We start from the raw sequence: 17,909 nt of genomic DNA, 5'->3' as shown, positions 1-17,909 counted from the left end.
TTCCAGTACACATCGCATAAGTCAGGTTTATTGACATTCAACATCAAATCCACCAAAACATACAATACTTATCTGATAATTTAGTTCATTATGCAGACAGGAATATGAAACGCTTCAATAGTAGTAGCACCACAAATGTTTCCAAAAACATTACAAATAACATCTACAGCATGGCACTGATGGTAGCGATGAGGGAGAGAGAATGACAGAAAGAAAGAGAACCGTGCGCTTACACCGTCCGAACACAATCATCAACACTGCTTTACAAAACCAGTGTATACAGCCATGTGCTATGGTGCTAAGTATGGAGAAGAAGACCTTAGGCCACTACAGTAAAATCTTGAACAACAATCCTACAGGACACGTTTTTTTTACTGCTAAACAGCCAACGTACTTACCTCTGCTAGAAATGTTCATCTTCAATCACAATCTTGTTGAATTAAGTTAAGTTTAAATAATGAGGCACAAAGCAAATAATAATTTAATCCGTAATTAGAGAAGAGGAAAAGTGTTAAATGTGGCGAAGGTCATGTCACGACTAAAACATGAGAACATTTACAGTCATTCAGAAGTCCAAATGTAAAAAAGCAAAAGAAACTACAAAATTTGAAGTGTTAACTTTCAGAAAATAACTGTAGGCACTGATTATCAAACTCTGGCACTTATAAAAGAGAGTTGAGGCAAAAAATCTGCATGACTGCAAAAGTCGGATAATCTATATTGATAGTTTTTAATGTGAGGAGGACACCATTTACAACCTTTACAAAGACAAATAACATGCCAATAAGAGTTCAAATAAAATAAGAACAACGCAGGCTCACCCGAATTTGTCTTTGGAATGTTCCTGATACTAAAATCGCATTATTATGTAAAACAGGGCAAAGAGGAGGCCGGTAAAACACTAGTGTGTGTCCTTATTTGTGCTGCCCTCTTGCGAAGTGACAGGCAAAGTCATAACTGTTTCTGCACCTGTGCCCGCATATGTTACACTGAAAAGGGTTCTCATAGCCATGGCAGCCCATGTGAATGGTATAGAGGATGTTATCTGGGAAATATATGTGACAATGTGGGCAGTGATGGAGCATCTGGGGGTCCTGTACTGGAGTGGGCGTCCCTGGCTGGCTGTTGGTTCCGCTCGGAGTGCTGGTCCTCTCGCTGCAGGGTCCCACACCTGGACTGCAGCCGCTGTGTGCAGCTGGTCTGGGCTCTGGGGTGATGGGAGAAGAAGCTTGAGCTGTGTTGACCGAAACCGCAGCGGGCGCTGTTACAGGCTGCTGGACGAGGAATGTAGGTTTTTCATCAGGTAGCGATTCAGCTCCGGGAGACACAGGCGCACCTTCAGCTTCAGATGGGATGCTGGCTAACTGTCCTGCTAATGTTGAAAGCTGGTTCAGTGGGTTGTCCAATGCCATATCCTGGTCTTCTCTAGAACCACTTCCAATTGCTCCACCGATAGCTTGTGGATCCTTTCCTAGACCGTTATAAGCTTCCTGATGAAGGTGAGCGTGAGGAGGGAGGTCGTGAGTGAAGTCCCCCAGGTGGTGCTGCTCAGAGCTGGGCTTTTGCAAGACCATGGATGGCGGGCTGAGGTTGATGAGCAGTCGGCGGCCATAACCTAAAGAGTTTCCTCTCTTCTGCAGGACGCTGAGCATCTTCCGATGTGAAAGAGCAGAGCGGGCGCCTTTCATTGGGAGGAGTTTATGTCTACGACGACGGTGGTGGGAAAGGTTACTGCGATCGCTACAGCGGAAGGAGCACAGCTCACACTTGTAGGGTTTCTCACCTGTGTGAGAGCGCATGTGAGCCTCTAGATGGCGCTCGTAGGCCGAGGCGAAAGGACACAGGTGGCATCTGTGTGGTTTTTCACCTGGAAGAGGAGATGGAGAAGAGTTTATAAATAGTAAAGCTGACAAACAGACAAAATACAGTCTTTAAAACCACTCAGAGTGTAATAAAAGGGCTGGTTCACCCCAGAACTGAAAATTATTTCCTCATTTACTTGTTTCAAACCAGTTTGACTTCCTGTTGAATATTAAAAACATATATTGAAGAAAGCTGGAAACCTGTAACCATTGACTTCCATAGTAGAAAAAACAAATACCACGGAAGTCAATGGTTACATGTTTTTAACTTTCTTCAAAATATCTTCTTTAGTGTTTGACCGAATAATGAAACGCATAAAAGTTTATAAACACTCAGAGTAAATGTTGAGTAAATTAGTATTTTTGAGGTTTAAGGTTAAAGATCATTTACCTGTGTGTATGCGTATGTGTTCAATAAGTCGTGCAGTCCCCCTGGTGGCATAGTTGCAGTAGCGGCACTTGAGTTTTCCATCATATGTCCTCTCAAAGCCATCCACCAACATCCCTGAACTGTCCTCTAAGGACATGTCTACTGCTGGGTGCTCCAGGCCATTCTGAGCAAGTTCTTAAAGAGAAGTCAATAACAGAATACTTAAGACTAACATAAAGGACACCTAAGAGACAGTCTGCTTAAATCAGCATGCATATTTCTTTGTTAATTTTTTTCTTTCATACAATAAAGGCACAAATCCTATAATTTAAACTACTGGAAAAATGTACATTATATTCCTTCATTATCAAAGTTACATTATCTTCCATCTGCCAATTTTCGTATGTTTTCAGAAAATTGGCCTTTTTACTTAAAATCAAACTTTATAATGTTGTTCTTCACCCTGTGGCTGGATTTTTGGTTTATGGGAAAAACACTTTCCAAAACCAGTGCTGCCGTAAACGCAGCTGAGCACTGATGCACTCTACTGCACACCCCATTTATGATAAGTGCAAGCAAATCATACTGTTTATATTCATGGTGATATTTATATGAAAATATATTATTACTAAATCATAAACAGTGCTTCCAACACATAGATTTTACTTGGGTGGGCCACCGAGGTATTTTAACGGCCGCCCAAGTATATTTAATGACACTTTTTTTTTTTATATAATTGACATGCTTTTACGTTTTTTTTTTTTTTTTTTGTATCCACCCAATATAACCAAATATCCGCTATCAATTAAATAGTGGAAAATCTTCTCTCGTTTACCTGTTCAACACTCCTACATACAGTCTCACATACTTTGCAGATCCACAAAGATGCACGTTTTTGGGATTTAAAAATTCATCCGGCCCGTGTTACTAAATATCCTAAAATGTCTGGGATTCAACTTTTGCTTTCACTTTCTAAAGCTTGTAAGCATTTTTGCATTACTCTTTTATCAAAGGCTACTTTCCGCTTGCTTCACAGCTGACAGCAAGCGCAGCCATGAGACCAAGAGAAAAAGTAAATGATAGTTTCTTTAATCTAAATGATTCAGAAAAACTTTACTATATACTTGGAGAGGAAGAAATAACTGGTCTAATGTGGCTGCAAAATATATGTACACCATTAGTAATGGTTATTGCATTTGCATTATTTATATAATCTACACGTTTTAATCTTGTAACTATATAAACTTTTAGAGATATTGTTTGTTTCATTTCTTTTTTGTCATTTATTTCTCATTAAATGATTATTTCAAGTTAATATATTAAATAGGCTATTTTATATACATATCTTAAAAGCTTTGGCATTCAAGTTTGCTTTGAGCTTGAATAAGAAAGAGAAGATTTTACCCTGTCAGTGGCTGCATGTGGCTTCTGAATAGCATTCTGGTGTTAGAAATAGTGGATTTTTTTTATTTCAACATTTTTTACTTCAACCTATTAAAAAGAAACAGTATAAAACTGTCATAAAAAATACAAATACTGTTAAAAATTCAATTATGTTTTGTTTGTTGCATATAGCTAACTATTTATGTCATTTAAGTAAATGGTCTGGTTTCAAACCTGTGGAAAGCACTAATAAAAAAATATATTGTGTATATATTTCAGACAGACATAAATTACCTCCTTGCAGATCATCACTGTCTTTCACACCGATGACAGACCCTGATATCATGTTGACATGTTGGGTCTGTTGGCTCAGGTACTCCTGAAAGTCCTTCACGAAATCCAGGGGTTCTGGCTTCTCCTCGCCCATTGAAGATCTAGAGTCTTCCACTGTGGTCAAACAGGCTGTAGCGTAAATAAAATATAACCAAACAGATGCATATACAAAAGAAAATCTTTGTAAAGCGACGCTTATATCAAACAACAACATTAGACTTTACAGGCATACTGTAAAGTGTGAATCCAATCGAACCCTTTACAATAACAGTCCCATGCCAGCAAATACAGTAAACAAAGCTGCAAAATCTTCAGCTCGTAAGTTCAAGCTGAACTTGTGGCAGTTGTAACAAACATTACTGAGTTGTATTAGTCTGACTGTTATTCAGTTGACAAGGTAACAGGCGTTGCTATAATAGCGAGTAACGTTGACGTCGCCAAGCTTTCCCAAGCATTATGCGATCATTTAACAACAATGAACAACAGTTACCTTTTCAAGGGTGTCAGCTGAATTAAAACCACACTCGGTTGCTGGATTTGTTGACTGACGACTCCGTTATTTAAGGAGTTTTTAGAAAAATCTGACCGAGAAAAGCTCCATGGTGATGCTGGACAGCTAACGTCAGCGAGTTAGCGCGACTGGATCAATTAAAACGGGATTTAAACGAGCTTTACATTTAAGCGGCAGCTGGACTGACGTCTTTTAAACATGCTCCTTTTGTCTTTTTGGACTGTGTCATTGGCGAATGAAGTGCAAAAACAACCTTTGGAGAGCCAAAATGATGCTATGCGCCATCAAAACAAAAGAAAACGTAGGGGTGAAAGTTCAATTTGGCGGTGCGCCGCTAAAATGATTCCGTCTTCGTTCCGATGGTTGAATATTTAGTTCCTGTGTGTCAGTACTTTGAAGAGCGGGTTGAATTCAAGTAATCCAACCTAGTATCCCCATTCCCCAAATGAGTGAATATAAAAGTGAGTTATATACATTTTCTGTATTTTGACAGAAATTGTAAAATGTACAATTGTCAAAACGACAAATATTTTTTTCTACCCCCTGATAAAACAAAAAAACAAAAAAACAAAACATGCGTTCTTTGGTAGTAGGCCTATTTAAACTAACTCACGTTATAAACTTATCTGATGCTCTATCAGTTTCTATCTTGCTAGTCTTGTAAATGACGCGGTCGTCGTCATCGACGAAAGGACAACGTTTTGATGGAAAAACAGCTGCACAAAAGGCTTGTATTTAAAGGTGGAGATTAGCTTGATGGTTTGTGTAGTTCTGTCGTGTCTGATAACATGACACAGTATACTGCTAAGAGATTACAAAGATGATTGGAAAGCTCACTTTTAGTCACTCAATGAGCAACGACTAAGCCTTTGATAAAATATTTTGTTTCCATCCTGTTACAAGGTACAATTTCATTCAGAAATTGCTAGCAAATTGCAACGTTTAGCTACAAAGAAATGGCAAGTTGCATTTAACCATAATATTTTAAAGTAAAAAAAAATAGTTAGATAGTCAAATAGATTTATCTTGTAAATCATACATCAGTAGTCAGTTTTTTCCATTAAATGCTAATTTAAAAAATTAGAATCTATATAAAAGTCATCCTTTTATTTTTGTTTTGTTATTCTGCGTGGCCAGCAGGGGGCGCTCAACCTGCAGTCTGTGTGAGACGTAATGCCCCAGTGGGGCACTGAAGAGGACACTGTACTGTCAGTGAGCACCGTCTTTTGGATGAGACGTTTAACGGAGGTCCTGACTCTCTGTGGTTATTAAAAATACAAAGACACTTCTCGTAAAGAGAAGGGGTGTAACCTCTGTTTCTGGCCAATTCTTTCCATTGGCCATTAGCCATCATAATCATCCCCATGCACTGAATTGGCTCCATCACTGTCCCTATAGCTGGTGTGTGGTGAGCGCACTGGTGCAGTTGTCCTGTGGCTGCCTTTGCATCATCCAGAGACTCCCCTCATGATTGTGAAGCACTTTGGATGTATGGTCATACACGATAAATGCGCTATATCAAAATATTACATTGGATAAATAATATAGAAATTCAAAATGATACTTTTTGCAAGACTCCTACATTTGAAATATTTCTTGAATTACAGCTTAACCATAAAAAATTGGTATTCATAACCACAGAGGTTCTGCATAACAGCAATGATCCATTTATTTTAAAAACCTTTTAGAATTCTGCATCAAGTGCATTGATGATTCATCGCCTTTTACCAGATTAGCTAAATACATGGATAATTTCCATATTCAAATGTCATGGGCAATTTGATGAGTACTTGAGCCAATTGCATTACTTTAAATAGCAGGATTGGCTCATTCATGTTTCATAGCGTTTAATATTTAACTAGAGGGGAAGTTAGCTGAAGATCGCATTGCCCCATTTGTGTCAGGGTTGTAGGAAAACCATTGAAGAGGGTGTGACAAACGACCAGTTAGAGCGAGAGCTCTGGATACTTATGACACTCTTCAGAGATGTAATGAGAGGCTTCTAGTGTAACATGCAGCAATTCATTGCCTGTGATCATGGTTCAGATGACCAGAGAACAAGCGCCCTGGCTCCCAGTGTTAACAAACAATCTACTGTATACATAGCCTTATTGTGTAGGTACAATAAAACAGTTGTTTTAGGTCACATTACAGCAATAAAGACTTCAATTTACCAAGCTATTATGTTACCTGACATATGGTTTATGTTGCACCCCAGCCCCAATTTCAGTTTGAGATTCTTTTGAAATCCATTAACATTCCTGATTCATGACATTGCATTTGTGTTACATAGTTCTTCAATCCAATGACATTATTTTCTTTCTTTGTGTAATTCTGTACTGTGCTGTTATTAGGGTTAAATCCAGTTCCATTTCACAATTTGGACACTAGATGGCGCAGGATGTCAAGTAGTAGTGATTATTCATCATGGGAATAAGTAGGCCTGCAGGTTCAAAATCGAAATCTGCTTTCACTCTTCTTTACTCATTAAGGAAAACAACATTGTCCATATTTTGTTGTTGCCTATGAATAAGTAAACATTTACGTGTGGGGGAGCACCTGATTTAAAATGCACATGGTATATAACATTATTGGATGAGAATTATAAAATCAAGTTTTGGCAGCTTCTGTACAGTATGTGGGTTTTCAAGTGAAAAGCGCAGCAAACTCATCCAAAGGAAAGCACGACAGCCTGACCTTGTAGGGTTGAACTACGACCCCTGAAGCAGTCAATTACAACACTTCCTAATAGCCTGTCCACACTAATGTTATTTTATAGCAATTTAATTATGCTCAGGTTTCCCGTGAAGCCACTTCCCCTTAAATAATTCAAGCAGGGTGACAGTAATTTGTCAGTTGAAAAAGATTAATTGGGGTTTCAAGTGGGCTTCTTTTCATGAAGCGTTATTGTTTTCAAAGCAGTGGTGCAACAGTGCTTGCGAAAAATAGTTGCCGTGATGATAGTTGGTTGTGTTGTGTTGGTTGTGTTATTCGGTCAACGTCAAATAAAGCTTTTTAAATGGTCCAATTGAGTTAAAAAATACATGAAATGCGTCTTCTTCTGATTTTCTTTCTGATTTGACTGCCACATGAAATTTTAGTAGGTCTCTGAAAATAACTGATAGTGGTTTGGTGTGCACTCAAACTGGCACAGACTTCATGACGTACATTCGCTCTCAAATGAGTGTCAGTTCAGTTTGTTTATGCGGCCCTTCTCGCTTTCGCTTTCTAATGCAGCATCTGCAGGGTGTCTGAAGCGGCTCCCTCTACACCTGCTCGGGGGTAAGTCAGACCAAGTTCCCCCGTTGCCCTAATTCACATTTAAAAGGCTTTGAATGAGCGGGCCCCCTTCTCTGCTCCAAAGCGCTTGATTTATGTGCTGTTTGTGGTTTTATAGAACGCGAAACAATTCATTTTCTCCTGAAAAGGAATTGGGTATTAATTTGGAGAAGGCCCCTGGGCACTTTTTTAACACTCCAATCATATGCTGGAGTCATTTAAAGGCTGCCGTGGACATTAGCCCCCGAAGAAAGGCTTTTAATCCTGCCTGAAGAGCGCAGCTATAGAAACGGCTGCCCCAACGCCAAATCATTACTGCTAAAGGGTGAAGGAGGACCACGGCTGGATTTATTCTTCACGCCCCCAAGACTATTTATTTCTGGAGAGACCCTATCTTACACCCCCCACCTTTGTGCGACACGGGGCGTGTGTGGAAGCAGAGAAAGGAAAAGAAATAGGATAAAGGAAGTACATATTAAGCTTTTCATTTTCCTGCCACTTAATTTCCTCGCGGCCGCCTGTGTAATGAATGTAATTGCTACCTTTGATGAGAACACTATTATCTGAATCACACTTTAAATGGGCAAACAAGGCCCCCTCCATCCTCCCTCGCCCCCCTCTCACAAAGCGGGTATGAGATCTCTAATTATGTGACAGAACAAGTGGTTTTTCTCAAAGCCGTGGCGTTGCGCTCGATTGCCAAAGAGCAGCCCTGGTTACATTTGCACAAAGGCGCAGATTAGCGGCGATACGCGCGCCACACACAAAGATGGGCGTTTTTATCATTAATTTCCTGCGCAAACCAATGAATGTCTCCGCACAGGAAATTCTCATTTAGTCGAATGCCAGATCTCATTTTCTAAAAGTCTGCTACAATCGGGCTGACTGGAATATTGCGCCAAAATCGAATCAATAGGACGGCCTTATAATAAAAAGAATACCGCAATAAAAGCAGCGTAAACTTTATCTTCAGTTAGGGAAAAGGCCCGTGCAAACAAAATTGTATGTGTATAATTTTTTGTTCGTTTTTCAGCACGGACGGACTCATCACTGTATCTCCTTTCTATCATTTAGACAGAAAAAAATTGTGAGTGCATGTAAGAAGAATATTTTGATGACTCTATTTAAGCACTGTAGATTCAAAATAACATTTGTAATAATTTACTATATATTTTCATTATTCTTCATAGATTTCATTCACTTGTCACCAATAAGTATTGACAGTCATAAAAAGTATTGAGTTTAATACATATTTGATTAGATCTGAATAATATACACCAGATAAAATATTTCATATTTGCATGTAGTATTTAGCTATATGTTGACAATTTATTTTCACAAAGGTTATTATATTTGCTCGACACTAGTATGCATTTTGTGTTAAAAATAAATAATTGAAAATTTAGACAAGATGATTTATACAGAAAAAATACATTTGGTTTGTTTATAAATAATACCGGGTTTTGTATAAATAGCTATTTTTACATTAGCCTATATGTATAAAATTGTTTACACTACAGTTTTTTTATATATAATTTTTTTACTTTTTAAACAATAATGCTCAACATTCCTGTATATTTAATCAACTAATCTATCTGTCTATCTATCTGTCTGTCTGTCTATCTATCTATCTATCTATCTATCTATCTATCTATCTATCTATCTATCTATCTATCTATCTATCTATCTGTTTATCTGTCTATCTATCTATCTATCTATCTATCTATCTATCTATCTATCTATCTGTCTGTCTGTCTGTCTGTCTGTCTGTCTGTCTGTCTGTCTGTCTGTCTGTCTGTCTGTCTGTCTGTCTATATGCTCAGCATACTTGAATACACCTCATTTTGAAAATTATTATTTTATCAATTTCTTAGTGAATCTAGGCAATGTATTTTGGTGCAGTTAAACAAAACAGATTTATTAAACATATATTTTTATTAAAATAATATGTTTGGTGACTAAAATATTTAAAAATTGAAGAATAATACAATTAAATTCAAGCAAAATATTGCAAAATAAATTACAACCTACAAAATTTTAACAAGGGCGACGCGGTGGCGCAGTGCTGTCGCCTCACAGCAAGAAGGTCGCTGGTTCGAGCCTTGGCGGTTCATTCCGCTTTGGCAATCCTGGATTAATAAAGGGACTAAGCCGAAAAGAAAATAAATGAATAAATGAATAAAATTTTCTACTATTTTATTTGTATTTATTATTTTTTTCTAACATAAATTTGGGTGTATTAATTTATAATTTAAAAGTTGTTTTTGTTAGATAAGATCTAGATTTGGCTTCAGTAATGACTAATCTAATGTATGCACAAATACATTATTGTATATCTTCCTATTAAAATATTCATTTAAAAATAGATTTGTGAGGGGTGTACTTATACATGCTGCAAGGTATATCTAAATTGTATCATTTCTGAAAGCCATCATTTAGCCTTCTTCAGTATGTGCCGCTTAGATCACGTTCTAACTTTTGTATGACACACACCGATCCTCAAACAGACAGTTCAGTTATTCATGAGGATTTATCTTTGCACATCTCCCGAAGCGCGCGGCGAATAGCTGTTTAATAAAAGTGTCGGGCTCGTCCTACAGATGACGTGACTTTACGAGGCGACGCACGATAAAACCGCTGTCACCTTATGAAGTCTGAATGCGCGCGCGTCCCCCGGTAACGTATTAAAGCATCGCCGGAGAGATTTTCAAACGTCACAGGTGACAGCGCGCTTCTATTCCGCCGAGCTCCCTAGCCGCGCCGAGATGCAGAAACTATAAAGCAACGTCACAATTGACGAATTACACAATTACTCTTAAATGGCTGGCGTTTTGAGCTATATGCAAAGCCATTTGGCACCTTAAATGTGAGTTATTATTCTTGAAAGCAAGCTATACTTAAATGATAAAGTGATAATCAATTCCTTTGACTATGATGCCTCGCTTGGAGCCTGGGGGAAAAACTACTGATCACTTCTATTGGTCTGCAAATGATGGTACTTACAGCATGACAGATGGCTGGCAGGAGCACTGTGTGACTTCAGAAAGGTTTATAATGTCTGAAACAGGCTGTCATTCGGGCCTAGTCAGGCAACAGAGGAATGGGCCAATATTTCTGAGTGAAGTGGCATTTTAGCTGTATTTATCTGAGGATCTCTACACCAAAACCATAGGCACTAATAAAGAAGATGCTGTAATAGCTTTTGACTGGGTCCAGTCGCTCTGGATGGGGAATGAACTGTCCTTTGCTGAATTATTGTGGCCAAATGCCATTTGTACAGCCTGAAAAGTGGGGGCATTTATCCTGACTGTCAGCGCTTGGCCATAGCTCATAGTCCTGAATGATATCTCCCAACGCACAGTTGCCCCAATACTCGCATTTCATGCTCGGCGCTGAGAGGGGAACTAATGGATAGCACTGTCTAAAGGCAGATAATTTAGAGCATCTTCTGTCAAATCTTTAAAACACACGGCTCTACACAGGCCAGCGGACACAGTGGAGTGTATCCAGCGCCATGCACCACCCCAGCCAATTTGGCCACTGAACCAGGGAGATTCATTAGAAATGCCATTTGAATTCTTAAAAAGTGGACAATACAGGGATGTCATCTGATTTAATGCTACATTAGTTTAGTTGTAGGCTTCCTGTGGATATTTGCATCTAAAGACTTTATTTTGCTATGAAAATCTTAAGAGTGTTGACAGATTTTAAATAGGCTGTTGTTGCAAAAATTACCAATTAAATTTAATTCACCATCAGTTTCTTTCTTCTGATGAACATAAAATGAGTTATTTTGAAGAATGTGGGCAAGCAAAAAAAAAAGTTTCTGTGTTTTCAGGCATTTTTTTCTTTAAAATGTCTTCTTTTATATGACTCATGCAGGCTCAAAACAAATTAAAGGTGACAGATTTTATTCTGAATTATTTAAAAAACTATTTCACAAACAATTGATAGGAAATCACAACTAACACATTTAGGTTACAGCATTAGGTCAAAATTTACTTATTTATTTTTTGCATTGCATCTTGCATTTTTAGGTCCCTAAAATACGTAAGCTATTTAAATAAATGGCTAAAACGCATTACAAGTTTTCCAGTTTAAAAACACTTCACTAAACATTAAAAACTCTTACAGTATAAGCTTCTGTTTTCATTCATTCAATCCTTTTCTTTTCAGTCCTTTTATTAATCTGGGGTCACCACAGCGGAATGAACCGCCAACTTATCCAGAATATGTTTTACGCAGCAGATGCCCTTCCAGCTGCAACCCATCACTGGGAAACACCCATACACACTCCCATTCACATACATACACTACAGACAGTTTAGCTTACCTAATTCACCTATAGTGCATGTCTTTGGACTGTAGGGAAAACCGGAGCACCCGGAGGAAACCCACACGAACATGGGGAGAACATGCAAACTCCACAAAGAAATGCCAATTGACCCAGCCGAGACTCGAACCAGCAACCTTCTTGCTTTTAGTTTCTAAAAGAATACCATTTGGTCTCAAAATAATAATAAATAAGAAAAAATATAAAATCATGTTCTCTTTTTTAGTCAGTGCACCTTTTAGTGACAAACACAAGCAACTGATCTAATTCTTGAAAAATGCAAACAGTGACAACCGCAGTTTTAAGCAGCATGAAACCAGACTGAAGAACTAGTTGTTAATGATGTAGTCACGTGTTCTCCATCACATTTTTCTCTTTATTCTGTTTGAATGTAAGAAATCACAAGGAGCGTCTTGAATTTGTTGCACTGTGACAGTGAAATCTTGCTTAGAAAAAAAGCAAATAAGAACAAGCCCTTAACAAACTTTATGTACTAAGTTAACTTTCATATAACACCATAAGAAAAACAAACTTGCACCTGCCTGCTTTATTAACTCCATAAACTGCATAATTTAAGTCCAAATATACCTAATAAACAGGATTTATAAAAAGTGGGCATGGCACCATACCAGAGTATTTTATGAAATTGCATTACAAAAAAATGAGGTATTTATTGAAGGTGGTTTCATTTAAAAACACCAGCCATAAGCCTTTGGTAGACATAATAAAACTTTTGTCAGAATAGTCAGATCAGTTGGGCTAGACCCCAGAATGCTGCTATGATTACAATGTTGAAAATCCTTTAAATGCAATTGTCACTCCTAAATGATGCAGTGTAAACATGGTCTTAATTTATTATTGTAATTGGGAATTAGGCTGCACCCAGAGGACATCTCAGGTTAAAGAGATCCAATGAGGAGACCAATCCAATAGACTATTGATTATTGATAAAAGCTGATCATTGGCATAATCACGTCTAATAGACTCCTTATCTCTTTTCAAACTAACAATTCATTTCCACTTTCCACAGAGTTATATTTACTTCTCTATTTTTCCATATTTTATTATGAGGGAATGACCCAATGTTATCTCCACCCCTCTGCCTACTTTTATTTTCATTCAAAAGTCCAGGTTGCCTTTCTCAACCGGTTTGTGTGTTTTACATCTACTCAACACAAGTTGATGGTATAACAAGGAAGTACTCCATTACCTCTGTTTTCTGTTTCTGAATGAACAGCCCTCTAGTATTATTCATGTTCCTTGAACACTGCTCTTATCTGGCACTATACCCAGTAGGCCTCGTTAGTCACCATATGAGGTGAGTGGTCAGGTCATAATGGGAGGGAGGAATGACCCTCGACCTCCCTGACCTCTTATCGATCCCTGGGCCTGGTGCAGCTGGGCCTTGCTGTTCCAATGCATAGGGGGAGGAATTTAAACACTGCATGCACTGTACCATAACAGCATGATCATTAATAACAAGCATTTTACCTGTACAACAGTGACAAACTAACCAGACCGCAGAGCAGTAGGAGGTTATAAACAGCAATATGAGGGTTGCACAAAGGAGCTACAACAGAGAATGGTTAAAATGCTAATCCATTAATTTTTCTGTCTGAATCTTCAGCTTTAGGATACAGATGAAGTGATGAGAAAGTGAACCGAATTTATTCTCGCTGATGTTTTTAGTCAATCAGATAAAGTCAAAACATTCTGCACAAACTCAAACGGATCATCAGAACAGGGAAGCAAGATGATTTCGGTGACTTCAATGTTGCATGTTTTTTATCTTATTATTTCTAATAATACTTTAGAAAATTAACTCTGGGACGATAAATCAGTCGATGTATTGCAATTCTCTCGACTCGATTCTGAGCTTAGTTTTTAACAGCTGTTGGTGCTCTAGGTTAGTTTACAATCATAGACTATTTGTGAGCATAAAGTAGAGCGATTGTGCTTTTGGTCTTGCACTGTACTAAAAATGGTGAAATGCACTTGAACCATGGCTTTTACTCTACAGAAATAAATGTAAACACAGCTCACTATGAACACTCTAGTTATACGCTTAAGCATTTTCCTTAAATCATTAACTTTTTAGAGTTAGAGTGTGACTGTTTGTAATGCATACAATGTCATCTAGTGGTAAAACCTAAGCTCAAAATCGATTCAAGAGAGAATCGCAATGCATTTGAAAAGTTTCAGAATATATAGTCCTAAAATTCGTAGACCATTTTCTGTAGGAATTTTAGATTGATCTAAAAAGGATAGAAAAATACAGTGGAGGAAAATGTCTCACTGATACCAGAGTTGAGAGGAGAATGTCCAGACTGGTTTAAGCTGATTGAAAGGCAACAGTAACCTGATTAATTGCTCGTAACGACATAGGTCTGCAGAAGAGACTCTCTAAACACTCGTCAACGCTTGAAGCAGAAGACTTAAAAAACAGCTAACTGAGCCTACCTTTCACCAAAAAACTTGACGAGAGAAGAGTAGAAAAAAAGTGTTGCTTGGTCTGAATAGCTTCGATTTCTTCTGCTACATTTGGATGGTAGGGCAAGAATGTGGCACAGACAACATGAAAGCATGGATCCATTCTGTTCCATGATGATTTTATTTTACCAATCTTTTCTTGAATCCGTTTTATCTTTTACTTTGGTGGTTTGGGAATCTTTCTGTTAAGTATAAAAAACACACTGCATCAAATAGTTAAGTGGTCCAGTAAGCTGACTGGTGTGTCACTGGCCAATCTGGAGGCTGTGTACACCAGGGAGCTAAAGAGAATTACAAATTCAATTTTAAGTGACACTGCTCATCCACTACACTCAGAGTTTCAGCTTCTTCCTTCTAGTCACAGATTTTTAGTATCAAGTTGTAAAACTAAACGATACAAAGATAGTTTCGTACTAGCAGCCATAAGATATTTAAATGCGGCATATACTAAAGCAGAGGTATTTCTGTGAGTTGTATATTTTACATTTTATAGATCATTTTAAACATTTATATGGGGGTGGACACTTGAAGTGATCATCTATTCTTTATTGTTTTATTTATTTATTTGTTTTTGAAAGAGAGTGTTTTGTATGTGGGAATGAGGGAATGAGGACTCTTACCTGCAAACCATATCTACCTTCGGGTATAAATAAAGTAACCTAACCTAACCTTACCTATTTTGCCATGTATTAGCGGTCCAAGATTCTGTATGATGTAATGGTGTGTAGTATATTCTTTGGCACACTTTGTGCCCATTATTACCAAGTGAGCATTGTTTAAATGCCACAACCAACCCTAATGTTGTTGCTGATCATGTTTGATTCCTTCATGACCTCAGTGTACCTATCTTTTGAATGCTGCTTCTATGTCACAAAACTCAAATCATCACAAACAAGTTCCCTGCACATAACAGTGATTTCACTCAACTCAAATATCCCCTAGAGTTACCAAATCTCAATCCAAAAGATTCCCTTTGGGATGAGGTAGAATGGGAAATTTTAAAATCTGTAGCAACTGTGTGACGCTGTAATGTCAATATGGACCAAACACCTAGTTTCTAGGACATTGTTGTTTTTTTGGCTTATAGAATTAAGACATTTCTAAAGGGCATATATAAAATATATAAACACGCTTATTACAGAATTTCAGGCAGTTTTATAAGGTTTTAGCATCAGTGTTTTTCATTTATTGAGTTTCTGTCTCAGTTTCTCTCTTTACTCGTATCTTTTTTTGTTTAGGTATCTCGTAAGGTTTCTTTTACACTTTTTGTTTGGATCTTTCACATTAGGTTATTCTCTTATCTAGGTCCTATCACTCACAACACTGTCAACACACACAGACACTTTTCTTCACCTTGATCTTTGGTCCAGTGAAGAGTACACTGGCAGGCCTGTAGACCTGCAAAGAATTGACCCTGTGGTTTGATAAAAAGAGAGAGAGAGAATGTTGTAGGCCGCATGGGGAAAGTAAGCGGCTAATGTAAGCATGTAATAGTTTTCTATAAATAATCGAATGACAACATGGGCGCAATGGCATCGGGGGACTGTAAAAGAATATGTAACCAATTTTAGTGCTATTAAAGCGAAATAGAGAACAAAATATATAAGAGGTCGAGGGTTTCATTTGGAGCCAGGGAATATGGGCTTTATGGCAGCATTGGATATAGTCACTGCAGCTGAAAACAGAAGAGGAGGAAGAGTCTTAATGCTGAACGAAAGGAAATAAAGCAAGGAAAAAACTGTACAATGCATGAAATCAATGGGTCAATAATTGGCTCACTTCTCATGTGTGTTGGTTAGTGGCCATATATCTCTTTTCCTAGGAGCACGGAGCACTGATTTGCACTTATGTTTTTACAAATAATCAATGCTTCATTTTGACCACATAACAGATAGTGCTTTGTATATTACACTTTCGTTTGTAGACAGCTGCAGCTTATAATTGACATACAACAGATAAATATGATCAAACATGGTCGGGATTCATTCCTAGATTGTGAAAACATTTATATTGAAGAAAAAAAAATGCTTGTGAGTTTTAATCCTTTTTCTATGTGTGTGTGTGTATTTTTGTAGAGAATGAAGTTGTTTAGATTGCAGCTATGTCGTTTATTTATAAGGATAGTGCCTATTTTAAATATCTATAATTTCGGAAAGACAGCATGTCAGTATCCATCAGCCTGTCATAATGAGCAGAGCAAAGACGGTTGACGTTGTCCATCCACAAGATAGTGACAATAATAAGCCTTTAAAGGAAACAAAAATGCTAATTTCAAACTACAGTTGATTAAATCATTATCAAACTGGTAAGTGCCATTCTAAGTCAATTTTTCTCTTTTGTATGTTGTAGAGCTGTATTTATACCATAGTAATTGTAATGTTTTGAGTGTGAGATCGGACTCACATATCAGGAATATATGTATTTTGTGTAGGCCACTCTTTGACTTTTTGGTTGGCCATCTGTTTGTTTGTAATGAGTCTCCTGTTTTCGTTACTGCAGACTAGTTCAGTAAACACAGAGAAAGAATAAATGCTCGCATGTGTTTAGTGTTTTTACTTACCGCAAACACTACAGTAATCTGGTAGTGTTTGACTGCTTTGGCTTTTTCGGGGATAATTACTGTGATCTCCCGATTGCAACAGGGAAATATCGGGAAATGTCTCTAGACTGATGGCATTTTAAGCTGTTTAGCCTTATGATCTTAAAATGTCAGCAAAAGCAAAAGCACAAGCAGCAAAAGTTTTGTCGTCACTTTAGATATTATGTTAAAGAATCATCCAAATACTAGCTCTAAAGTGATGTTTGTGAAGTAGCAAGGGTTTCTGCAGTCCTGACATCAGCTGCAGATGTAAATGAATGGTGGAAGAAACTAGTTCCCCTTATAAAAGAGTTTCGAGACTCTCAGTGTTTGATTTTATTTTTTGTATACACGATTATGCGGTTGAACTGTTGTATAAACGCAATATCACACTCATTGCGATATGGCTGTATATCGTCACTGGTGGGACACTAAAGCACTCGGCCCGCAGGCTCGTGCCAACGCACACCTCCCACTAGTGTCGATTTACAGCCATATCTACAGTTGAAGTCAGAATTATTAGCCCCCTGTTTATTTTTTTCCCCAATTTCTGTTTAACAGAGAGAATATTTTTTCTATACATTTCTAAACAATAGTTTTAATAACTCATCTCTAATAACCGATTTATTTTATCTTTGTCATGATGACAGTAAAAAAATATTTTACTAGATATTTTTCAAGACACTTCTATACAGCTTAAAGTGACATTTAAAGGCTTAACTAGGTTAATTATGTTAACTAGGCAGGTTAGGGCAATTAGGCAAGTTATA

The 17,909-nt window shown here is 37.6% G+C and overlaps 1 protein-coding gene across 21 annotated transcripts in view; it reads right to left on the bottom strand.

The window, feature by feature from the left end:
• Window positions 1-17,909, bottom strand: part of ikzf5 (IKAROS family zinc finger 5) — a 260,811-nt gene continuing 242,902 nt past the window's right edge. For 10 of the 21 annotated variants that reach the window (XM_073927087.1, XM_073927081.1, XM_073927086.1 and 7 more), the window contains 3 exons: window positions 3,910-4,077; window positions 2,254-2,427; window positions 1-1,867 (listed from right to left, as the gene is read on the bottom strand). In XM_073927087.1, coding sequence (XP_073783188.1) covers window positions 915-1,867; window positions 2,254-2,427; window positions 3,910-4,042 — 1,260 coding nt within the window. In that variant the 5' untranslated portion in view covers window positions 4,043-4,077 and the 3' untranslated portion in view covers window positions 1-914. 21 annotated transcript variants of the gene reach the window in all.

The sequence above is a fragment of the Danio rerio genome, chromosome 17, assembly GCF_049306965.1.
Source record: "Danio rerio strain Tuebingen ecotype United States chromosome 17, GRCz12tu, whole genome shotgun sequence".
Classification (NCBI taxonomy): Eukaryota; Metazoa; Chordata; class Actinopteri; order Cypriniformes; family Danionidae; genus Danio; species Danio rerio.
Note: the sequence above shows the minus strand (reverse complement) of the source record. Positions and strands in the feature narration are given on the sequence as shown.